General features: G+C 40.1%; 2 protein-coding genes and 1 long non-coding RNA gene across 4 annotated transcripts in view; 1 reads left to right on the forward strand and 2 right to left on the reverse strand.

Moving 5' to 3' along the window:
• Fam8a1 (family with sequence similarity 8, member A1) overlaps positions 1-183 on the reverse strand; it is a gene marked incomplete in the record, with an annotated part of 9,296 nt that extends 9,113 nt beyond the window's left edge. Inside the window, 1 exon segment of the mRNA XM_013503833.1 lies at positions 1-183. Within this exon segment, the coding sequence (XP_013359287.1) occupies positions 1-71 (71 nt within the window).
• Positions 184-270: 87 nt separating this feature from the next.
• LOC102023036 lies at positions 271-14,055 on the forward strand. Of its 2 annotated transcripts, XR_263870.2 has the most exons (5): positions 271-399; positions 10,376-10,448; positions 12,911-13,070; positions 13,557-13,651; positions 13,887-14,055. It is a non-coding gene; the product is annotated as an uncharacterized LOC102023036 (long non-coding RNA). The 2 variants fall into 2 exon arrangements; XR_001231031.1 differs by lacking the exon at positions 12,911-13,070.
• Positions 14,056-14,977: 922 nt separating this feature from the next.
• The window catches only part of Cap2 (CAP, adenylate cyclase-associated protein, 2 (yeast)), a 118,322-nt gene continuing 108,638 nt past the window's right edge, over positions 14,978-24,661 (reverse strand). Inside the window, exons 11-12 of the mRNA XM_005403406.2 lie at positions 19,588-19,728; positions 14,978-16,468 (exon numbers count right to left, since the gene is read on the reverse strand). Of these exons, the coding sequence (XP_005403463.1) occupies positions 16,385-16,468; positions 19,588-19,728 (225 nt within the window). The 3' untranslated portion in view covers positions 14,978-16,384. The remainder of the gene's footprint in view (positions 16,469-19,587; positions 19,729-24,661) is intronic.

A 24,661-nucleotide genomic window follows, 5' to 3' on the forward strand; every position in this document is an offset into this window, starting at 1 on the left:
GGCTCGTGCTCTCCTCCGCCGTCGTGCTGCCCGGGAGGGCGGCCTCGGGCTTCCTCCGGCGCGTCTGCCATCGCCGTCTCAGCTGCACCCGCAGTGGTACCTGTCACAGCGCCGCTTCCCTTCCCCAACCGCCCCTCCTCGCCGCCCGGCGCTGCCGCAGCGACCGCAGGCGTCAACAATCAGGCCCCGGAAGCGGAAGCCCCACGGCCTGGGGGGCGGGGCCGGGCAGGCGGAAGCGCCTCTGCGGTCTCTCTGCGGGGCATGGGCGGCCCCGTTTCCCCGCGGTCGGTTGCGTCCTCTTGAGCGGAAGTTCACGAGTTTAATGAAATCGGAGATCCGAGACCGCTAGAGATCATCCTCTGGTTGCACCCAGGTTCCCGGGAGGAACCGCAGATGAACGTGAGGAGGATTTCCGAGAAGGTCCAGGGTCAGCGTGATCTTTGCTTCTTGGAAACCCAGTTAGTCTCACAGCCCAGGACTTGTTGCTTGTGGCTGTCCAGATTCATTCCAGTTATCATTTGTTGCCGAGAAGATGAAAACACTGTATCCCCTTAGAACGTAAGGAGTTTAAAAGCCAAAGTGGATTGGCCATACATTAAGATGGCGTGGTTCAATGCAGAGATCTTCAAATGTGAAGGAAGGGAAGGGAGGTTATGCTTGTTTAAAAGCTGCACTCTAACCTGGAGCTAACCTGTGTCTATAAAATCTTTTCCTCTATGTATACAGGCCTTCCATTGTACCAGAACTCCTTTTCCTCAAGCCTATTGTCTTAATTCCAGGTTCCTTTTCATTTATTTTCTGTGTAGGAAGACCCTGGTCATGTCCTACAGTTTTGGTGCCTTCTGTAGAAACTTAGAACGTTCATGATTTCCCTTTCATGTGAACTATACATAATGCCTCACCTATTTCCATAACTTTTGCTCTTAGGAACTAAAAATCTGGCTCAAGGAAAGACTTTAATGAAAAGCTTGAAAGTCCCAAGTGTATGAGTGTAATTATGAATTCAAAATAAGGAAAAGTGTTGGCATATAACTGGAATGGTTTGCTTTTGCAAACGTGATCTTCAAATCAGCAGTGAGAAAGGTTACTTGGCTGGTTGGTTTTGTGGTGCTGGGAATCAAACCCAGAGCCTCATGAATGCTAGGCAAGCACTCTACCCCTGAACCGCAGCCTCAGTGGCTAAGAAATTTTAGTCTTTAAACAAGTATCCCAAGTTGGGATGGAGAAAGCAGGAGAAGCAATAAGAAAGAAATGAAGATGGCCTGGAATGAATATGGAATGTTGTGATTATTGGCCATGTGGACTTTGTTTTGAATAACTTTATGCAGCACATGGACATGGTACTATGCAACTGTGAATATATTAAGAAAATGATAGAAAATAAAAAGCAAGTAAAGTAACATGGGAAAGAATTAGAAACAAAAGAAAAAATTTCAGAAAACAAAACAGCACAAAATTAAAATATAATGAGTAGTGCGTGACAAAAACTAGAAGTTCAAATGAGGTTTTAAATAAAAAAATATAGAAATGATTTGAGAGAAATGATAAATATTGAAGATAAGCAAAAAGATGGGCAAATTTTGAAGACAGCCAATGTATAGGTTAAGAGTCACTGATTGAGAAAACCGAAGACAGATAACAGAGTAAAGACACAGTATAATTAAAATGTCTCCTGAATTTGTGTGTGTGTATGTGTGTGTGTGTGTGTGTGTGTGTGTGTGTGTGTGTACTGCATACCAAAAAATTACAATAGCTATCCTAGGGCTTTGTATAGGATGCAACTTTGAAGTGAGTCTATCTTTAAGGATAGGGTGAGGAAGGTGATTTCAGGGACAGGATACAGTACAGGCATTGATCATGGAAATGGTGAAGCTGATAGTCTGAAGCACACCCAAGTAGAGGTAGAGATGGGTTGGATTATAAAAGACTACTGTCCTTTATGAGAGATTTTGGACTTTGTTTTATAAGCAGCAGAAGCTATTCAAGAGCTTTAATCTGGGAGATAAGCCTTGTTATATATATATTTTTAGAAACATCTCTCTGGTAATGGTGTGGAAGATTGATTGGAATGATGTACAATTGAAGAGATGGGTTCCAGTTGGGAGGTTATGGTCTAGGTAAGATGAAGAGAATCTGAATAAAGGAAATAGCATCAAGGACATGAAGAAGAGGCATTTGGGTGAAATTGAGGACATGTAACCTGCAGATTTGGTGACAGGGAGGAGATAGCTCAAGGTTTGTGACTTGGATGACTGACCGTCCTTTGATACCATTATGGAAATGCAGAAGGCAGAAGATGAGCAGGATGGTAGAAGGAGCAGCAGTGGGATATCCAAGTGCTACCGCTGGTGAATATGTGTAATTAATTCTCAGTCGGAATAAGGTAACAGAAAGAGTTACAATCATATAAGTGATCTTTGAAGTTAGGAATAGATGGAAAATTCTATGAAATGAAAAGAAAGCCAAGAGCAAAGGCCAAGGGAATATGGAAGGAAAAAAAATTGTTGTGTGGAAAGAATAGTTGAGGGTGAGGAAGAAGGACTGGACTTTCTCTAAGAAGTGAGTCATATTAGGGTCCTCCTGAGAAGCAGAAGCAATGAAGGGATTTACCATAAGAAATTGGCATGTTTGATGTTACTACGGAGGCTGTGAAGTTACACTATTTGCTGTCCACAAGCTGGAGATCCGAGAAAACCATTGGTGTGGTTCTAGTTTGAGTCAAAGGCCTGAGAACCTGGGAAAATAATGGTATAAATTCCAGTCCAACATCAGAAGACTGATGTCCCAGCTAGGACTAATAAACCTTGTATTAACAGTTTTTAGAAGACACTCCCTTAATAGTTCACATGCCTCCATGCAGAGCCGAGTGTGCACCTGACCTAAAATTTTAAGGCAGTAATGGAGGCAGATACAAAATGAAGGCAAAGATGCAAACCTGTATTGTGCATTTAGTTACATCCTTTCGGCATCTGCTTTTTTGGGCATCTGTAGGCTCAAGTGAAGAGTTACTGGTTTTTAGCGTAAGCAGCTTTAAGTCCTTAACTGCCTCCAAAGAAAACACAAATCATGCTTTTAATGAGTAACAGGTTAAGGGCCAGGAGTTAGTTTGTCCTCTGTCCCACAGTGATGATCTCCAACAATTTTATTTTCTCACTAGTTTATTCTTGGAGATACTGAGCTAAAGGTATCCTGGCTTTAATGCTGCATCTGTTTTTTGAGGTCCGTGAGATTGTCCAGGAAGATGAGGAGGTAGGGAAGAGCACATACTATGCTCTTAATGGGGGACAGGTTCTGAGTAAGGCCTAGGGTACACCGCTCTCTCCCCATGGTGGCTTCTGTCTCAGAAAGATGAGAGTATGGTGGGCATTTTCTTTTTTGACCACTCTCTTTATTTATTTCTTCCTCTTTTGGTAATAGTACCCTGACTTCCTCTTACTGAGTAACCCGATCTCCCCATCTATGCAGCTGTGGCAGGAATGTCACCTGAGGCAGTCTGTGCTGCCACTCCAAGCTCCGGCATGGGCATGCAACCTGAGCCCAGCCAAGTGAACTTACTCACCTGGGTCTTGGAAACTTGAGCCAAGCGATCCCCCAATGGAACAAATGTAATGCCAGCCAAAGTAATGCCAGCCAAAGTACGATGAAACTCTTTGGTTAACTCTTGCAACTTACAGTTCTTCCTTTAATTCCAGGAGCTGTGATAACTTTTTGATAAAATCCTTTTAAGCTTAAATGAGCAAGGGCTGATCTGTGATCTTTCCAACTAAAGAACTTGGATTCAGCCCTTAGGAGCTCATAGTTGTCTTTACCTGAGCAGTTTTATAGGGCACAGGGGTGAAGGGATGACCGAGAAAGGAATGGAAGATGAAGAATAGACGTAAGAGCTGCGTTCTAATCTTTAAAGAGTTTGTTTCTGAAGGGAAGTGGTCAGGAAATAGCTAGTTATTTTTAACCATGTTTGAATCCATACCTTCATATCATTGAAAGAGAATTCTTTTTTTTTTTTTTTTTTTGCAGTACCGGGGATCGAACTCAGAACCTTGTGCTTGCCAGGCAGGCACTATGCCACTGAGCTATATCCCCAGCCCCCTTGAAAGAGAATTCTTGATATCTATGCAGCTACAAATCTGTTGTTTTATTATGGACTTCTCTAATTTGTAATAAGATAAGCTAATTTTTGGCTTATTGCCCTATTTCAGCTATTCTTTCTAGTAACATGTGGCAAACCCTATGATGTCAGATTGGTGTTTAACTTGTTAGGATAAAGTGTGTGTGACTTGATACATTGACAGAAAACAATTTGTGAAAAATAAAGCCACCTCCAAAGTCTTCTTTGGTAAATTAGATGCCCAATACACCAACTAGAAAATAAATTTACAATTAGTTTGATTTCAGTAGTAATATTTGGAAATGTCTATGAACAAGGCATCTTTTCCTTTTCTAGTCAAATTTGGAGTGAATTGCTACTGGTATATAATACATTCCTGCCCCCCAGTGGTTGTAAAACACACTTAGGAATTTATCGTCTGCTTTTAAATAGTTTATACTATCATAAGAATATATTTTCTTTACAAAGTATTTCCTGAGGGCTGGGAATTTAGCTCAGTGGCACAGCACCTGCCTGGCAAGCGCAAGGTCGTGAGTTCGATTCCCGGTACCGGAAACTACCCCCGACAAAAAACCAAAATATTTCCTGATTTAGAAATTTGAAGTGATGAATAAAGCATCATCACTCACAAAGGGCAGATGCTTCTCTGAAAACTGGGTGGAGCTCACAAAACAACTGTGTGCCTCATTGTGCAATGTGAATAGACCTGACTTTGTGCAACCAGCAGGTGGAGGAATTTCCAAAGCTAAGAACTCCACACACCTCCATACCCAGCTTCAGCACCAGCGGACCCGGAGGATCATCCAATCAGTCTTACCTGTGTCACGCTGACAGAAACCAAAGACTGTTGTTGGTTACAAGTTACTTACACACTTGGGGTGTGGTAAAAAATACAGTGAATGTTTAAATTTCAAAAAACAAATGACAGTAAAAGACACATTGCTATTAATCCCTCTCAAAGTACTCTCCCTCCCTTTAAACACACATACCGCATTATTTTTGCCACTTTCTGAAGCAGGCATGATTTAAAAAAAAAAAAGAAAGAAAAATCCTTGGTGAATGCTGCTGCCACGTGCCATCCAACAGAAGGCTCATAAAAACACGACAGTGTGTTCCCATCCAGATCTGAACCCCAGATCTGGCAGAGGGCAATTTCTGGCTCTTCCCTAAAGTTAAAATGACCATGAAAGGGAAATGTTTCGTATCAGTTCAGAACACTGAAGCAGCTTCCACAGCACCACAAAAGAAGACTTCCAGATCTGACTGAGAAAGTGGCAAGAATGGTGTAAATGTGTTCAAAGCAAGGGAGGGCGGCTGTTTTCAGAGGGATTATTGGCCCTGTGTCTTTTACTGTAATAATTTTCTACAATTTAAACATATACTGTATATTTTGATCACTGTACATGTGTATTGCTCCTGAAATTCTGGTAAAGGGAAGAAGCATTTTAGGCTAGGATTTGACACATGTATGAAATATAAAATTGGGATGAAGGCAAACAGTGTCATTTTAGATATAAATAGCATGAGAGAAAGAGCTGCAAATACATATGAATAAAATGACCATGACATAGGGAGGAAAGGAACCAAAAAGAGGGACCCCAGCGACAAGTTAGAAAGTGAAACATTGTGCAGCAAGGTCAAGGGAAGTTTGGCTTTGATTCATTCGGGAGTAGGAAGCTATTGGGACTGGGGTACAGCTCAGTGTTAAAGTGCTTGCCTAGCATGTGCAAGAAAAAAAAGGCAAATGTTTATAAAACACAGAGTATTAGTTCAAATAAGTGTAGATATCATTGATTTGCTTCTGCTGCTCGCTGTATTAGTACTGGAAGCTATCAAGCCAGGCGGGAGAATCACAGATCCCATGTCAGTTACTCACCTAGCGGACTTTTACCCCTGAGTATGGCAGTTCTTCCCGACTCCCTCAAAAGTGGAGCCCACTAGCCTAAGTGCTGCTGTCCTCCCTGTTACCTTTTTTCTAACATGATCTTATTACCCTCATGATAAGATCCTCCCCATTGCCTGGGGAACAGTTGGGGATTATACAGAAGCCGGACATTCACTGAAACCTTAACGTCAACAAATTCCCCTGATGTTCTTGGCTCCTCTTGTGTTCATGTCACAAGGACAAAAATTCCACAATTCTTTGGGTTTCTTCTCTATTTTCAACCTTTTCACAGGGTTCTGTTGACTTGTGTACTCTTCTAAATTTAATATCTTGGCTCATTTTATGCTTAATAGCTTCAATACTTATCTTCCTTTTTTGTTCAGTAGACCAACCTCCCAATCAATAAGCATGTAAGTAGATCGTTGTCATGATTTCACATATCAGACTGGAAAAATGACCGAGACAGGTGATATCTAGGGTTGCGGAGGTCTGGAGAAAAAGGTTCACTCATATCCAGTTCCTGGAAGAATAAGTTTGCACAACTTTTTTGAAGGATAATTTGGCAGCTTGCACCAAAATTCAGAACATCTGAGCCTTGTGACTTACTGGTCCTCCTCTCAGGAATCTCAGAAATGCAAGTACTAAGGTGTAAAGATGTAAGTCAATTATATTTCCTGCAGGATTATTTATAAAAGCAAAACAATAAAAATACATCAGCTGGCCCTCAAAAATTCAACAATTAGAAAGTAGAATAATATAATTAATCAATAAATCCAGTTACTCGTTCATTGAAGAAGAAAATAGTAGAATATAATTCTGTCAATATTAAGAAAAGGAGGAATTAAACTACAGAAACTAAATTAGAATATATACATTTTTAAGTATCGAAACAATTTTTAAAAAATAAAATAATAACATGAAGTTTATGTTCAACTTCACACCAACAAATTTGAAAACCTAGAGAAAATGTATTTTTCCTAGAAAAAAGAAATTGCCAAAACTGACTGAAGAAAAAGCAACAAATCTAAAGACATTTATAATCATTGAGGAAATTTAAAAATCAGAGAACTCTGCCAAAAATTGTTAACCTCTGAGTGATTTTAAATTCCCATTTTGTAGCTTTCTTTGTCTGGAGTTCAGAGACAATGACTATAAAATGCTGTGGAATTTGAGATATTAATTTTCAGAGACAATGCTTATAAAATTGAGATATTAATTTTCAAATAATATATGATTAATTTAAAACATGTTGTATAAGACATTGGAAAATAGTTGATGTAATGCTTGGCACTTTCTAGCTAACTTTCAAAAGCTAGGATATTTTTTATTTCTTTGCCTCGCACTGATGTATTTTTAAGTACAAAAATAATATGTTCTTATTATGATGAATTTGAGCCACAAGAAAAGATTCTTATTTGTGTACCTCAACGATTACTACTCACTTAAGGCAATGTAGATCCTTCTGCATCCCTCCCTCACTGCTTTGTCAAATACAGGGATAATCTTCTCAAACTTTTAATTCTTTAATTTTGCTTTATTTAAAAAATTCTTGCGGTGCTGGGGATTGAACCTGGGGTCTCATACATGCCGGTAAGTGCTCTACCACTGAACTACCTCTAACTCTAATTGTTGCTTTCTTTTTATTAATTTCTTTCTCCTGTTTTTTTTTTTTTTTTTTGTATTTCTTACTTGTGTTATTTGCTTTTCCTTTTTGGTTAGAATGCTTATCATTCTGTAATCTTTTAGAGATAGAGCCTTCGTGTCATTAAATTGTTACTGCAGTATTACTTTCTTTGATTTGAGCATTATTTTAATTTATTTATGTATTTATTTATTTTTGGTACTGGGAATCAAACTCAGGACCTTGTGCTTGCCAGGCCCTGCCACTGAGCTCTCTCCCTGGCCCTGAGCATTATTTGAAAAAGTAAACTTCTTCAGTGATTAGATTGCTTTGGTTACTCTTTTCTTCTCTGTTTTATTGCTTTTTAACTTAGAGACAGTGGCTCATGTAATATTTACTCAGCGATTTTCACTTTCCCTAATATGGAATTAAGTCCCTAAGACACTGAAAACCAAGTGTGTGTGTGTGTGTGTGTGTGTGTGTGTGTGTGTGTGTTTAATTTTTAGAGTTGCATTACTCTTTCAAGTCAGTCTTGCTAATTATATAATTTAGTTTTCTTATACTGAGGCCAAATTTTGTTTTGCCTACTAAATCTGTCAAAGACAAATATATGTTAGAGCAAACAGTTTTCATATTTTTAACATCTTCTTGCCTTTTTAACAGTTATTGTTTAATCTCTTCTTAAGAGGAACGGTTTACACTGGGGCATTTAGAATTCCAAGGTGGTCTCGAGAGTCCCTGCTGCCTGGGATATGTGTGTGAGGTACACTCCTCTCACCTGGAGCACAAGCAGCACTTGTGTGTGATGGGCTGTTACTCTCCTTAGGGGGTTTACTTTACTTAGTAAGGAAGCAGGGATTTTGCCTGTATCACAGAACCTCTAATCTATCAATCTTAAGTCATAAAGTAGATTATCCAGGATGGTCTCACCCAACCAGGGGAGCTCTTTATTTATTTTTTGTTTTTTTTCCAGTACCGGGAATTGAACTCACGACCTCGTGCTTGCCAGGCAAGTGCTGTGCTACTGAGCTAAATCCCCAGCCCCTCAGGGGAGCTCTTTAAAAGAGAGTTTCCTAGGTAGGGATGGAAGGGGTCAGAGAGATTCAAAGTGAGAGAGCTCTTCATGGTGGCCTTGAAGAAGCCAGCAGCCCTGTCGCAAGCATCTCATGAAGAGATGAGCTGAGCTGGTCACTAGGGCCTCGGAGGTCCCCACCAAGTATCCAACCAAACACAGAGACTTCAGTCCTACAGCCGCAAGGGACGAATGCTGCTAATAAGTTGAATGAGCTTAGAAGATCCCAAGCCCTTGATGAGTGCTAGATGAGAACACAGATCAGCTGGCATCTGGGTTTGATTTCAGGCTTGTGAGCACTCAGCTGCACTGGGCCTAGACTTCCAACTCAGAGAAACCCTGAGCTAATACACGGATGTGATTGCAAGCTGGTACATTCAGAGTAATGTGCTATGCATGAAGAGAAGACTAACCAATCCTGAACTGCAGAGTGAAACCCTGCCTCAAAAAGACAAAAACAATTCTTGGCTATTTGATAATCACAAAAGATTATCATGATTTTAATAATAAAATGAGGGCTCTGACAAATTCAAATAAGAGTAGAAAGTAGAAGACATTTCGTTGTAACCTATATCCCTTAGAAAATTATTGTTACCACTTATGTGTGTATATTTCCATGTTTTTGTTTCAGCTATAATAATAATAATAATAATAATATTAATGCTTGTATGACATTTAGTATATGCTTTACCCACAAAACAACCCCATAGGATGATTACTGTTATCTTCTAAATTAGGGATTAAAAAACTGATGTGTAAGGAAATGATTTTTTCTAAAAATAACACAGCTGGTAAAAGATGAAATTAGGTTGCTTGCTCTCAAACTTTACGCTACACCCTTCCAAATTCTTGAAGGGCATTTCTGGTGGCTGAACTAGTAAGTCAGAGAGTTCTTTAAGTGGTACATTAGTTTTGGTGGGTTAAATATTCTGATTTTAAAAAAAAAAAACAGATTTGTAATTATTTGAGTCCTGTTGTCTTAGTCCATTTTGGGCCCCTGTACCAGAATACCTGAGACTGGGTAATTTATAAAGAACAGATTTGTGTCTTACAGTTCTGGAGGCTAAAGAGTTGCCCAAGGCCTGAAAGGGAGGGGGAAGAAAAGGAAGGGAGCCGAACTCATTGGGATGATCACCACCTTAACGTACTTGTGAAAGCAGAGCCTTGATCTAAATACCCCTCAAACACCTCCTGTTGGCACTGTTGCATTGAGGATTAAGTTTCCAAAACATGGAATATGCGGGACACATGTAAGCTTAAGTTTATGGAACTAACTAAGGCAGGTTCAGGTCAGTGGGTGTCTGTCTCCTGTGTTGTGAGACAGAGATTCCAGTTCTTTCCAACTTGGTATTCTTGCATAATCTGAGAATGTCATCATCTTCATGAATGAGGCTGGTTTCCGGGTCCTGAACCTGGCTGAGGGAAGGGAAAGGAATGTGCAGAAAACATGTACTCCTAAAAGGCTGAGTCCTAAAGCAACACTATATTACCTAATGTGAACATTCTGTCAAGGAGAGAATCTAATCACCTGGCTATCCAAACTGCAAGGGAGGCTGGGAAATGTAGTCTGTTAAGGAAAGAACATACTTTGGTGGACAGCTATGGGGTCTGCTCTAGACACTTTTACTGCATATTTGCTTAATTTGATATTTGAAAAAACCATTTTAACACATTGCTCTCATTTTAAAGAATTAACCTCTTTGAAGGCATCACAAGCATTTGTCAAATGGGCACACCTCTGCAGCTCCAGGATAGAAAGAAGGTAGGTTGTTGGACTCTCATGCCAAGCTCTTCCCAATGAATGCAAAAACTACTTGTTTTAAAGGTTGATGAAGTATGAGTTGTTTTTCATTGATGGTAAATCCTACTGGAAATATATCTGCTGAGATGTTGGAGCCTTTTTTAAAAAAGAGACTTATTTCTGTAAACTGTAGAGTATGAGATGAACTTAGAGAAAGTGGTTGTCTAGCAGTTGGTAGAAGCAGTCTCCAGAATGTAGACCATATTGTGTGTATAATTATTTCAGATGCTAACAAAAGAGAGAACATTTTGATAACTCTAGGAACCAGATTTTAGTTGTTAACTGTGGGACATCGTGCCCTGAATTCCACATTCACTGAATGGGCTTCCATGAAAATATTCCTTCTTCATTCTTCAGATACTTGTGTATCAGCTGCCCCTGGGTATTCTGGAAAAGTGTTCACTTAGTGAATTTGGACAGGTAATTTGGATGACTTACATACTCAATACTATTTTTCAGTAGACAGATACAGCTAGCTTCTTTCTGCTTAAATTAGCCACATACCCAAATCTGTTTCAGTTTGCTACTGTAGTCAGACTAAAGTACAATTCATAGAGGAAACTCCTGGTTATTTTATGGCGCTTTTCTATCCCAGACCATGAAGATTACATTAACTCACAACTTCTTTAAAAACATCTTGCTATAGCTTTATACCCTTTCCGAAAGATGCCTTTTTTACAAGGCTCTTGTAAAACACTTCTCCAGACCTCTCCACATCGCTGACAACCTATGTCACAATGGGGAGGAGAGCCCAAGGGAGGGGCCCACAGGGTCCCCCGAGTGCTAGGTGGGCCACTGGGGATGCAGAGGGCTCACTGTGCCTGCGGACAATACCCTTTCCCCAGTAGTGAGCAGAAAAGAGCAGCCACAGTCTTCCCCAATTCATGGAACTACTGTGTCCAGGGGAAATTTCCCATTGTGGGCTAACAGACTTCAGAGTGGCAGAAGTGAGTGTGTGGAATTACGCTGTTGAAAAGGAAAACAAATAGGGAGGGGGAGCGGAAAGGAAGGAAGGGAAAGAAAAAATGAGAAAAGAAGGATAAAATGAGAACTGAGCTTTGTGAGAGGGGAAGTGGGTTTGAGAAGAGGGGATGGGAATGCGGGGGGAGGGAATCAAGATAGATCATGTTTAGATACAAATTCCCTGCAATGACTGTGGTCATTATGTATACCTGAATTGTACCAATAAACTTTTAAAAAAAGAAAAAGAACAAAAAAATTAAGAATGTGGTTTCTGATTGATTAGTTGCCAGAGTGAATTCTTTTTTTTTTTTTTTTTGGTACCAGGAATTGAACTCAGAACCTTGCACTTGCCAGGCAGGTGCTTATGCCACTGAGCTATATCCCCACCCCAGAGTGAATTCTTGGTACTAGGAAATCAAGGTGAGGTACCTGGGATTGAACCCAAGGTCTCTGCACTGAGTTACTTTCCCAGCCTATTCTTTCTTTCTCCTCCTTTTTCTCCTTCACCTTCTTTCTTATTCTCTCAGTGGCTAATTTCCTCAGGATGGAAATTGAATTTGTAATCTTCCTGCCTCAGTCTCCCAGAATGCTGGGATTATATGCCAGCCTTACCAGGCCTGGTTAGCTGATATTTATTCATTTATTTAGAGACAGGGCCTCGCGATATAGTTCAGGCTGACCTTGAACTCACTATAACCAGGCTGACCTGGAACTCCTGGTGATCCTTCTGCTTTAGCCTCCTTAGTGCTAGGATTACAGGTGTGCACTACCACACCTGGGTACTGATTTTTGAAAGAAAAAGAAAAACCTCGTGATACTGGAGGATGGACTTGAACAATGGGCACTATGATTTAGTAAGTGATGTGTCTCTTTCCTTTGGTTCTTCATGTCATTAAGGCGTGTCCTGTTTTTGACTCCTGAGGGTCCTAAAAACCAAGGTATTGCAATAGAGTGGATTAGAACTGAAACACTCAACGTTGTAGTTTTAGGCACCAATTTTCTTTAATTATAAAATAACACTTTGTATTGGAAGGAAACCTCAACAAAAATTCTCTGAGAAGGAAACATCAGTTGCATGTTCCGAGCCAAGTTACTAAGCAAACAATAGAGGAACAAAAACCCTCTGGAGAAATCTGGCTGAGGTCTCCTGGGATAATTTGAGCTGGTTTACATTCCAGTTGTACAACAGATATAACTGGGCCACATCTAGAAACACTGCAAGAGAAATCTGTAACACTAGAAAACCAGCTCGTCTCCACGGAAGCAATGAAAGCCTTCAAAATTGCATCTGTATCTGAAATGGTACAGAAAGTGCCAATGGCTTAAAGCAAATTCTTTTGAAATGAACGTGCTTAATGAAATTCATTTTTGGGATATTAAACTCATAAAATAATTCCCAAAGATTTGGCATCAGAGACAAGGAGTATTCATATTCTCAGCCATCTACTCTCCATTTCCAGTTAAATGTCTCAGAGATACCCTAGATTACACATGTTCAAGGCTGAACCATAGTTCCCTCCAGCCCTGCTTCTCCTCCAGTGTTTCCTGTTGTAGCAAATGGATAATTTACAGTCTCTGATGAAGAGTCTTAGGGGACCTTCGTGAAAACTGGAGATCCAGGTGAGAAAAACAGGGATATACGCACGCATGTGAGTCACAGTAAATGAAGTTGGGCTAGACAGGTAGAATACTCTGTGGACACCAGGAGTTAGGAATCCGAGGGGATGGCTTTGGGTTGGGGCATGGATTTAGGCGGCATCTACAGAGAGGGGCTGAGGTTAGGGGATACAAGTGAGCACTGGAGGCGAACACATAGAAGGTGGAAGGGAAAGGATCCAGAAAAGTGTCTTGTCCACCACACTCAAAGGGAGCTTACTAAGGAAAGAATTTCCATGCATGAAGAATGAAATGATGCCACTGGATTTGATGACCTTTGGAACTTTCACAAATATGATGAGATTAGAAGTTACAGTAGTTATATAAAGTTGTGTGTGTGTGTGTGTGTTTCAGTGTTTGCTTCTAATCTGTTGCTTCTCCTTATGCAAGTTGTTAATGTCACTGGATCTCAGCTTTATTGTCTTTTTTGTTTGTTTTTGTTTTTCTGAGACAACGTTGCTGGCCTGGAACTCACATGTATGCCAGGCTGGTCTGAATCTCCCAGTGATCTTCCTATCTCAGGCTCATGAGTGCTGGGATTAGAGGTAGGTACCACCATGTTCACAGCTTTCTCATCTTTAAAATGAAGAATTCCATACGTACACACATCCAGGTTCCCAGAAGTTGAAGCAGACATTTTCAGTGAATTAACACAATTCCTGCTGCCTGTCCCCTTCATAGTGCTAGGGACGGAAGCCAGCACCTCACACATGCTAAGCGAGGGTGCTCTGCTTTCTCAGCTCTCTCAGTGAACAAAAGAATAAATGATATACTTGTCAGTTGCATAGATAAGAAGATGTGGTTACAGCTGACCGCTGACTTCAAGATATCTTGCTGCAAAAGGAAGGGTATCAAGAATAGATTATCTAAGGGGGCAGGATGATCAGGGAGAGGACTCTTAAGGCAACAAGACATCTCTTCTGGGTTCTCATTTTCTACCTGTAACACTATAAGGTAAAAGAGCCCTTGGCACTTAATTTTTTTTTTTTTTTTTTTTTTTTTTGGGTACCGGGAATCAAACTCAGGACCTTATACTTGCTAGACAGGTGCTTGTGCCACTGAGCTATGTCCCCAGCCCTGACACTGATTTTCATTTAGGCTTTTTGTGAATGTATGTGACAAGCAGTTTGTCTAAGTATGAATATTTTTCAGTGCCTTGATAGTATTTATTAGGTCACAGCACTGGTGATATTAGAATTTAAGAAGGTACAAGGAACAAAGCATACTGGAAACCCAGTGCTGTCTTTAGTAGTTATAGATACATTGTCAGAGTTTTTTTTCCCAACCAATTTAACCTACAAAGGTGACTCATTTTTGGTTAGCAAGTTGGACAAGAGGATGCTAACTTGAGGTATACAGGGCTGGCCAATAATTGCTTGAACTTAAATCTAGATTTTCAATATCTAGGGTGAAGAAACCTGAAAGGCTAAAGTCAAGTCCAACACCAACTGATGATGCTAAGAATTTTGAGTGGACTTATTTCTCAATATCAACTTAGTATTACACAATGGGTATGTAATATACCCTTTCAAGTCATAGCCTCTCATTTAATTTTTCCTCTAGAAGTTATGTATGCATGTGAGTTATTTATAACATGTAGCACATTTATGGTCATTTGTTTTCTGGCATCTATGCATTAACAAAGCCCTGAGGGGGGGTCTCTCAGTGGAAAGCCTTCTGAGAGTCACTCCAACTGCAAAGTGTGTTTTCTGACACCTGCAAGAAGCTGTTCTCCAGGTAAGCTGATGGTGCTCTGTAAAAATTCTCTAATTTCCACCAAAAGGACCCAGCTACCTTTTCTAAATCTGCTATAGGAGCGAGGGGCAAATGAAATTGCAAAAAAGAAAACAATTTTTAACACCCAGCCTGCATCACAGTATTTAAATTAGAATTTTACTTTATTTCAGAATAAGTGTACAGTTCAAAAAAGATTATTTACTAAAGCCACAACGTTATTCATACAGACAAAACTTTTATAGCAAAACCTGGCTACATGAGCATTATTAATTTGAACACTATATAGATATAGAAGATATTTAAAAATGGAAATTATTCCAGATGCTGTCATAGGCACAATATATATGCTTGTATTGGTTCTGCAAGCATTCTACTACACTTCATCACATGTGACCCAAGAAGTCACAGATTTTTCAGCACTATGTACTGAAAAGACACAAAGGAATAGCATAGTTACTCAGATTGAAAAAGCATGGACTATCAAGATTATAAAATAGGAGCAGCAAGCCAAACCAACAAACAATTCTTTAAGTTTTAGAAGAAGTAATACATCTATGGCTTTTTCATGTCCGTTTTTGAGACTAGATAGCAAATCTGGCAAGTGGAAAAGAAGAAATTATTTTGTAATAAAACATTAAAGACATCATATAGAAGGCATCTCATATTTAACAGGTTCAGAACTGGAAAACAAAAATTAAGCCGTTCTTAGCGTTAACTTGTGAGGTATAATATGGCAAAAAAATTGCTTCTTATCATCTATCTTTTTTTTGTACTGGGAATCGAACTCAGGACATTGTGCTTGCTAGGCAGGTGCTTGTGTCGCTGAGCTATATCCCTGGCCGCTATCATCTATCTTTTGGCATAAAATATGCAAAAAAGTAAGAGTTTTTAGGTGAAATTGTGGAAAAATATTCAGGATGAACAATTACAATAAAGCAACCATAAGATGAACAATCAGAATGCACTTTTGTTCTTTAATAACTATATATGTCTTCCAAGGACCAAGAAATTGAATTTGGTCCTTACACGGAATTTTTTTCTAAGTTCTTAAAAGCGTGACCTAAGTATATGTTCATGCTGACAGTGTATCCACACTGATAAAAGTGAACAAGTAGGAAAAAACCGTACATTTTTCAGAGCAGTTTCATATTGAAATTGCCTACGAGGTAAAAATGTACATAGATTCTCAAAGGTTTTGTTTTTCAACTAGCAATGAAACGTAAGTGTAAAAGCAGACCATGCAGTATTTTTACCTATATGTTACTATGTTAATGACATGAGGGGCAAAGAATTCTTTTTCTTTTTCCTGTAAGTCACAAGGTATCATGTGGAACTAAAATCACACACAAAGGCAGATCATGAAGAAATGTTAAATACTTCAAAATGCCCACGGAGGTGTGCCAGAAATGACACTGTTTCTATAGCACAGAACTCTCGGAGGCTTAAACTAAAGCAGTAGGTGCTACCAGATCTTCTAGTCTAGCTCTTTAACACTGCTTGTTTTTGTTTGATTGCAGACGTTTGGGTGAGGGTCTTCGGTCTTAGGCCATAATTTCTGCAGGCTCAGTGATCAACTTGGATCCATCCCAGATTGTCTTGAATTGCTCGGGAACAGGAAATTCTCTCTGGAATAAAGGCAAGAAGAGCAGGAGTCTTTATACAAGGGTTTTGCCAAGATGGTAGTGACACGTGGTGGGCACAGCGATCTGCTCCAACCTGAATCTGTGCCACGGAGAGGTCTTTGTCACGTGGGGATTTGCATATGTCACGTGTCTGTTGGGTGAATGCCCTCCAGTCTCATCATCGACATTATCATTTACTGATTTTTTTTTGTGGGAATCAAACTCATGACCTTGCACTTGCCAGGCAGGTGCTGTGCCCTGGAGCTATATCCCCGGCCCCCAGCGTTTGCTGAGAACAGGCATTTTGTGAAGCCCTGGACATCTAGGCACTCAGCTGATCACCAGCAAGCCCAGGAGCGTGGAGTTACTGGGATGCTGCCTACAGGAAGCAGACGCCTGTAGGTCAAACCACTCCCCCACGATGACACTGCTAGTAAGCAAACCAGCCCAATCCGAGCCAAAGCAGTCTGTCTCAGCCACTGCTTTCCATCAAACTTGAACGTATGTGTCAATTAACCATGGACCTTATTATAGCATACAGATTCTGACCCAGTAGACCTGGGGAAGGAATGGGAGTCTCCATTCCCAACACGATGTCAGGTGGCGCTGAGGCAGCTGGTCAGCAGTCAAGTGGGGTACAAACGCTTTAATCCAGAGTTATCTATGTGCTCCTTGAGGAACTGCAAAAATGTGCTCAGGGTTGTGAATATATTTGTTTCCTTTCACTCTGCCACTTTCCAATGAAAAAACACATGGCCTCCCCCAGCTGTGTAGCTCCCAGGCATACAAACACACACAGGAAAATGGAATAGCCAAAATAGCAGTAGACTGGGCTCTCCTTTTCCTGGAGAGATTCTCATTCTCCAGACAGTTGCAATGAGGACGAAAGGGGAGGCTGAAGCACAGTGCCTTGGCCCTGGATCTGGAGCCTCCCTGGCCTTCCCAGCACTGCTATGCTCGCTCAGACGCCACATGTGATAACCGATGCTGCTGCTCGTGAGATGGGACGCTTCCCTGGAACGCACATGGAGTACCTATCTTCCTAGATGCAGGGTCCAACGGTTTCTTTGGGAAGAAGTGATTGATTTATTTTGCTGCAAGGAGTAATGAATTCTTCCTGAGTGAAATCTGCATGGAAAAATCTTAAAGAAGCTACAGTATTAATAAGCTAACGTGCACATGCAGGCATGCGTGTGTGTGTGTGTGTGTGTGTGTTTCTGTGCATGTGTGTTTACCTAATATCACTTCTGGGGCTCTCCTTGGTGAGAAAATAAAGCTTACTGTTTATTCTCAGGCATTGACCCAGGGAAGAATGCCTGAGAGAGGGGCTGTCTTGGACTGGAATGTACGACAGCTGTTCTGCACTCTTGGGCAGTGAGGAGGTAGTAATCTGATGACAGATCTTCTCTGGGAGGCTGATTTCGTTCAGGAAGAACTATGCTTCCCATCGATCCTCACATTACAATGCCCATGGCGGGGCCTCTGTATTCCTTCCCACCTCCACCTGGAAAATGCTAGAAGAGGGCCAGGGACTGAGAGGAGAAGGTCATTCACCTATCAATGCAAAACTATTTTTTCAGCAAAAAGCTTGAGCTTTGCTTATATTCATCTGTAAGGCTAAAGGATATCAATTTTGGCTTCACACAGGGCTTATCTGGGAAGCCTTAAAAACTACAGCTACCTGGGTTGCATGCCGAGAGAGCTGAGTTTAATCATCCTGGAGTGCTCATCCAAACCTCACTTCTTTCCTTAGCAGATCCCGTTCTCCGGAAGCTGTGCCTTCTGCTTAAACAGCTGCAGAGGCGACGGCCACCTGGGTTTTGGCTCCCCTACTCTGAAACTGTTCTAATGGCTTAGCTCTTCCATAGTATTCATAAGGCTGAGAACTCAAAAGGGGCCTCTTCTATAGCTCAGGGTTAGGCTGTCCCTATACTAATGGCTGAAGTGTGACCCAGTGCTTGCAGAGTTTTGTATTACAAGCTGATATGATGAATTCTAAGCTGCAACGTGTGGGATGTGGCTGGGCAGAGCTGAATAACTTCCTGTAGGTGGGGAAGCACATGGCAGCAGTCATATTGTCTGCCAAGGAGATCCACCAGCCTGTTACAGATTGCTGTGTAGACCTCTGGTGACTGGCCTTCCAGGCTGATGGGACTCTTCTTCCAAAGGTCTGTCTTCTGAGTTACAATATGTTTTTTGAGACAGGGTCACACTATGTATTACAGGCTGGTCTTGAACTCACTATGGAGCCCAGGCTGGCCTCAAAGTTGCAGCTATCCTCCTGTCTCAGCCTCCCTAGTGCTGGGATTAGAGGCATGTACCACCACGCCCAGCTGCTACATTTTCTTTTATTCTTTCCTGGTTTACTAGCAGTCAGAGGGAATTATCTCTGTATTTATTTCCCTACTTCCAAGTAACAACAACCAGTTAATCCACCATACTTGGTGATCCAGAAAGGTTACAGATTTAATTGTATTCCCTTTTCAATGTGTGCGAATATTTGCGTGATTTTTATCCAAGCTACTTTGATTGTGAGAAATACTGGCCAAATCACTTAGGCTAATACTTCTCAGAAGGGCCTGATGGGCTGATGGCATTAGAACCACTTGAGATGCCTATGAAGAATCCAGACTGATAGGCCCCACAGCTGACCTCCCAAATTCAACCTCTAGGTGCCTCTTTCGGTGCTGGCCTGTTCGTCAGCCTCGCTGGCTGATTTTGTTCAGCGGGCAGTCTCTGATTTGAGCATACCAATTCAAATAGCCAGTCCACTTAGACTTCCCTCTCCTCCTTTCCACTTTTCCCTCGAAGTATTTCTCCTTTTTCCTTGCTTATTTCCATTACCGCGAGGGGAAATATTTAGTCCTACATAATAGGAACTCCGTGCACACTGTGTTAAATGCTTGAAAGTGGTTATTAGTAAACTGCCTTGAGAATCACAAATCCAGGAGTGAGTGGAGTCAGGAAGTCAATAAGTGGGGAGGTGGAAGGAACTCCCTACCTTCCTCTCCTGCCTGTGAATTATTTTACCAACAAAGCTCACAGGCTGGGAGCTGATTAATCAATCTCTAAGAATGTTAATAACAAAAGTTTTTGGCAGTCTTTGTTCAGAAGGTACTTACATAGTCGCCATCCTGAGGGATAAGTATATTCATTTCAGACGACTTGGCACTCACAATTTCACAGTCTAATGCATCTTCACTGAGGTATATGTGGCAACCTTCTGTCTTATTGATGGAAATTGTTGGCACTCTTCCCATAACCTGAACAACAACAACAGAAATAGCTGGGATCAGAGCACGGAAATAGAAATGACAACGTTCCCGAATGCATACAACCCTGATTCCTCCTGGATTTCTCCTGGGCTTAACCAAGCATTCGGAATTCCTGGGTCAGAGCTGGGGAGATTGGTTAATGGCTATGTCTCCAGGCTGCTGAGTATCGTAGGTGTCATCTGGGGACAGAATGAAAGGACCGCACACGGGGATTCTCAAACCTTGGGGTCTCTTTCCTGAGACAGAAATTAAGGCATTAATTTGGAAACAGCAGCTAAATGTTCAGAAAAAGCCTCCTAACCCCCTTTGTGGAACTGAAACACATATTTGATTTCATGATAAAAGAAACAAGACACATTTACTTCTATTGGCTTAAAAATTGTAGTTTTGACAAGTATCTGTGAAACTCGGATTAAAACAAGCACCAAGACTGACATTTAAGAATAAGATTATTCTTAAGTAAAAACCGAGTGAATTGTTCCTGAACTTGAGAATAAGTAAGAAAACACTAAAATTCTTTTCAGTTAAGGTCTTTGCCAGATAAAAATCTCATTGGCTGAATTCAAAGTTTAAATGAGATGAGTGTCTAGGTATTTTGAAGTGTATTCATTTCAGGGGCCAAAACTGGAGGCTTATTTCAGGACACACATTATATAGACAAAGAGGACTGAACACAAGAGGAGGCCATTCTTTGTATTGTTTACAAATGTCTAGGTGTTGTAAACATTCTGATCAGTTTTAAGTTTCTTTTCTCACAATCAATTTTCAGGAATTCTCCCCAAATCTCCATAGGGGCAGACCTTTCTTCCAAAGACCGTATTACAACTCTATAATTTTCCTTCTTGTAATGGTAATTACAGTGATAAAGACATCTCTTCTTTCGCTTGGAAGAAAAGACCACACTACTTGCAAACCAAAGGAGCAAATCCTGTTGATGGGGTAGGTGGTGTAAAGAATTCCTTGGAGGGCATCTAGCCAGGTCACCATCCTTCTCTGTTTTCTCTCTCCATGGAAACTGGGCACTGAGTTGGAATTGAACCCCAAGGCCAAAAAACAAAAAAGGCAGAGGTAGTTCAAGGTCAGGTAAGCACTGGGCTCTGCCACAAATAAGTAAAAGAATAATAGATGTATGCGTATTTCAAAAATGTGTCTGCGGTAATGTTTTGATCGTTTCTAGATTTGCTTATTTTATGAAGATGAACATTTCTAAACCCTTTATCAGAACTATACAAATACCAGGCGAATGAAGAGAAGAGATGAATTACCAGTGAGTCTTTGATGATTTATGAACAGGACACACGAGGCAAGCACATTATGACAACATGCTTTAGCTACATCTACATATCACTAAATCATGTTACAAATGTGGAGGCACCCTGTGTATCTGGAAAGACAATGGTAACATTGACAAAATAGCTCTGGTATGATAAGAATTGTGATTTCCACAGCATTGTGGCCAATACTGCTTCTGAGTACATTATATACACATTTGTCTTCCCTGGTGGTGTGTGAAGACTTTAAGGACAGACATGCTTTTCATCAGCAAAGCTGGACCAAAGAACGCCTTTACTGAACCACAGGTGACATGTTGGATCACCCAGGCCAATGTTCTTGCATTTAAAACACATTTCCAGATCAATATATATGTATTTTTCAGCAATGAAGATTGAACCTATGTCCTCACTCATGTTAAGCACATGGTCTACCACTGAGCTACAACGTCAGCCTAATATTATTTTCATGAATTAATTTCTCCATAAAATTTAATAATTTCCATTGGCTAGTTTCTTCTCCTTCCCATACTTTGTCTATTTTCTTAGGATTGTCCGTCAACATTGGATGACGAGGCCAAATCATGGGAACTTTAGTCCATGGCTTTTATTTCCCCCTTTCAACCTTTCGACGACAATGAGAGAAAATCTGCAAGCACAAAAGCTCACCAATTTTAAGTGAACCATTCAATGATGTTTGATAAATTTACAGAGTGGTGCAGGCATCACTACAGTGAGGTTTTAGAATATTTTCATCATCCAAAAATACCCCTAATGGCCACTCACAAGCAATCTCCAGCCTCAGCCCCAGGCTGCCACTAATCTGCTTTCTGTTTCTATTGTGCACTAGCCTTTTGAAAACAGTTCATTGCGTGCTTTAAATAGGTAATCCCTTCTGCTTGGTTGGAACATCGAAAAGTTCCCCAACTATTCAGTCGAATGTCTTTCTCTTATCTCTGAACTATGCTGTCCCGTTTCTATCTGTCCCATGTGGGAAACCACGGTTCATCTTTCCAGAGAGCATTTCGGATACTGCGTGTCCATATTCTCAAAAATATATTTCAAACACAGAAACACACAAGGAACAATACAACAAAGGCATAAGTAAATTACGTATCCACCAACAATGTTATTGGAGTATTAGGCTTCGTCTTATTTCCTTTTTAATTTAATTTAATTTTTTTCAGGACTAAAATCTTACAACATCATTGGAGCCCCCTCCATACCATCCACTACCTCACTGGACTCAGCTTCCTCCCTGCTTCTCTCTTTTCTTCCAGCCTTCTGATTTTGTAACTACTCTTCTGAATATCGTGTTCAGGATTCTTTGGGTCTATCCAGTGGGTACGATGATAAGAAGGCTGCCCCGGCTCTCACACGTCTATTTAGCATGTGTGTGCTGTGTTGCTCTGCATTTCCTCCACTCTTTTAATAAAGGGATATAGAACACAGCAGTTCTGTAACTTGCTTTATTGATTAGTGTTGTTTTACAGATTTATCTATTTTTATATAGGTAACACAGTTCACTGATTTTAACTACTGTACAGTATTGTATTGGGAGGATTTCATTAACCAGTTGGTGGACACTTAAATTGTTTCCATTTTTATTGCCATTATGAGTGATACTGCAATAAACATTTTACATGTGTCACACATCTCCTCGGTACATGGGCTAGAGCTATTCAGTGCATATTCCTAAGAGCAGAGTAACTCAAGCTACGAATGTGACTTCATTAGATGGTTCTGCTTTGCTTTGCAGTGCATGTAGCAGATTCGCTTTCATCACTCTTGGGTATGAGGCCTGCCATTGTCCTATTTCTTTGACAACCCTGTATCATCAGACTAAACATACAGACCCTCCTCAACCTGCAATTCCTACATGCATTGGTTAACATGGCACCTTGCAAGATAAGGGCATTCTGAATGTAAACCTGATGACTGGGAAAATATAATTTTAGTTGTATTAACTTTAATTTCTACTTTTGTTGTACATATGAATACATCAAGTGTTTAATTTTTTCTTTTGAACTGCCTTAGTATTTCTTGTACACTTTTCTATTAGATTCTTCTATTTTTGATTAGTGTTAAGTTCTTTATATATTCTGGATACAAATCCTTTTTGATTATCTGCATTGCAAGTACCTTTCCTTCCCCCATGGTTTGTCTTTCAGCTTTGCATATCATGTCTTCTGTTGAACATATAATTTTAAAGGGGTTAGATTAATTAGTTCTTTTCTTTATGGTATGTGGCTTTTGACCATATGTAGTAATACTTTTTGTATCACTTGTACTCTGACGGCATAAAAATTTTCTTCTGTATGATATTGTAAAACTATAAAAGTACTGAGAACTTTATTTTTATGTATAGTATATAGATATATAGTATATATATATATATATAGCCTCATACTATACATAAAATTGTACTATATAATTATATGGTATACATATAACCCTAATATATATATGTATATCCTCCTACTATACATAAAATTTATGTATATGTACATAAATTCTTTTGATTCCTTTTCTCTACCATTCACCTCTTGGTCCTTCTTCCCTCTATAAAATATCTATCTCCCTATTTCCTATTATCTATCTTTTATTTTGCTTTTTATTTATATTTTGGTTTTCTCACATAAGAGAAACCATGTGATAATTTAAGCTTGTGTGTCTGATTTATTTCACTCAACATTATGATCTGAAGGTGCACCCATTTTCCTACAAACGACTCAATTCACCTTTCTTTATGGCAGAGTAGTGCTCCATTGTGTATAAATATCACACTTTATCCATTCATCCGTTGATGGACATACAGGCTGCTTCCAGGTAGCTACTATGAATTGTGCTACTGTGAATATGAGTATGCATGTGTCACTGTGATAGGATAACTTTAACTCTTTTGGGAAGATGCCTAGAAAAGGAATTGCTAGGTTGAGTGGACTTTCTTATTTTAGTTTGTGAGGAATTGCCATAATACTTTCTATAGTGGTTTTACTAGTTTACAATTCCACCAACAATATAGAAGGGTTCCTTTTTCTCTGCACTCTCACCAGCATTTGTTATTGTTTGATATCTTGATGATAGCCATCCTTTCTGGAGTAGCATGGAATCTCAGTGCTGCTTTAATTTGCATTTTTCTAATGGCCAGAGATGTCGAACATTTTTTCATTTATTGGCTGTTTATACTTCTTCTGAGATATGTCTATTCATTTCAGTCTTTTGATTGGATCTTTTGTTTTAGGGAGGTCCAATAGTTTTGAGTCCTTCATATGTTTATCTAGATACTAGTCCTACATCTGAGGAACAGCTGTGCAAAATTTTTATTCTCATTCTATAGGTTGACTTTTCACTCTGTTGGTTGTTTGCTGTGCAGAAGTTTTTAATGTAATGCGATCCCATTTGTTGATTCTTGGTGCTATTTCTTGTGTAATTGGGGTTCTATTTAGAAAGTCCTTGTCTATGTCTACGTCTTCAAGAGTTTTACTTATCTTCCAACAGATTGTTTCTGTTTTAACATTTAGATCTTTGATCTATTTTGATTTTAGTTCAGTGCATGGTGAGAGATATGGGTCTAGAGTCAATCTTCTGCATGTGGACAGCCAACTTCCCCAGCACCATTTATTAAAAAGGCTATCTTTCCTCCAGCG

The sequence above is a fragment of the Chinchilla lanigera genome, unplaced genomic scaffold (assembly GCF_000276665.1).
Source record: "Chinchilla lanigera isolate Chin_1 unplaced genomic scaffold, ChiLan1.0 scaffold00082, whole genome shotgun sequence".
In the NCBI taxonomy this organism is placed as follows: Eukaryota; Metazoa; Chordata; class Mammalia; order Rodentia; family Chinchillidae; genus Chinchilla; species Chinchilla lanigera.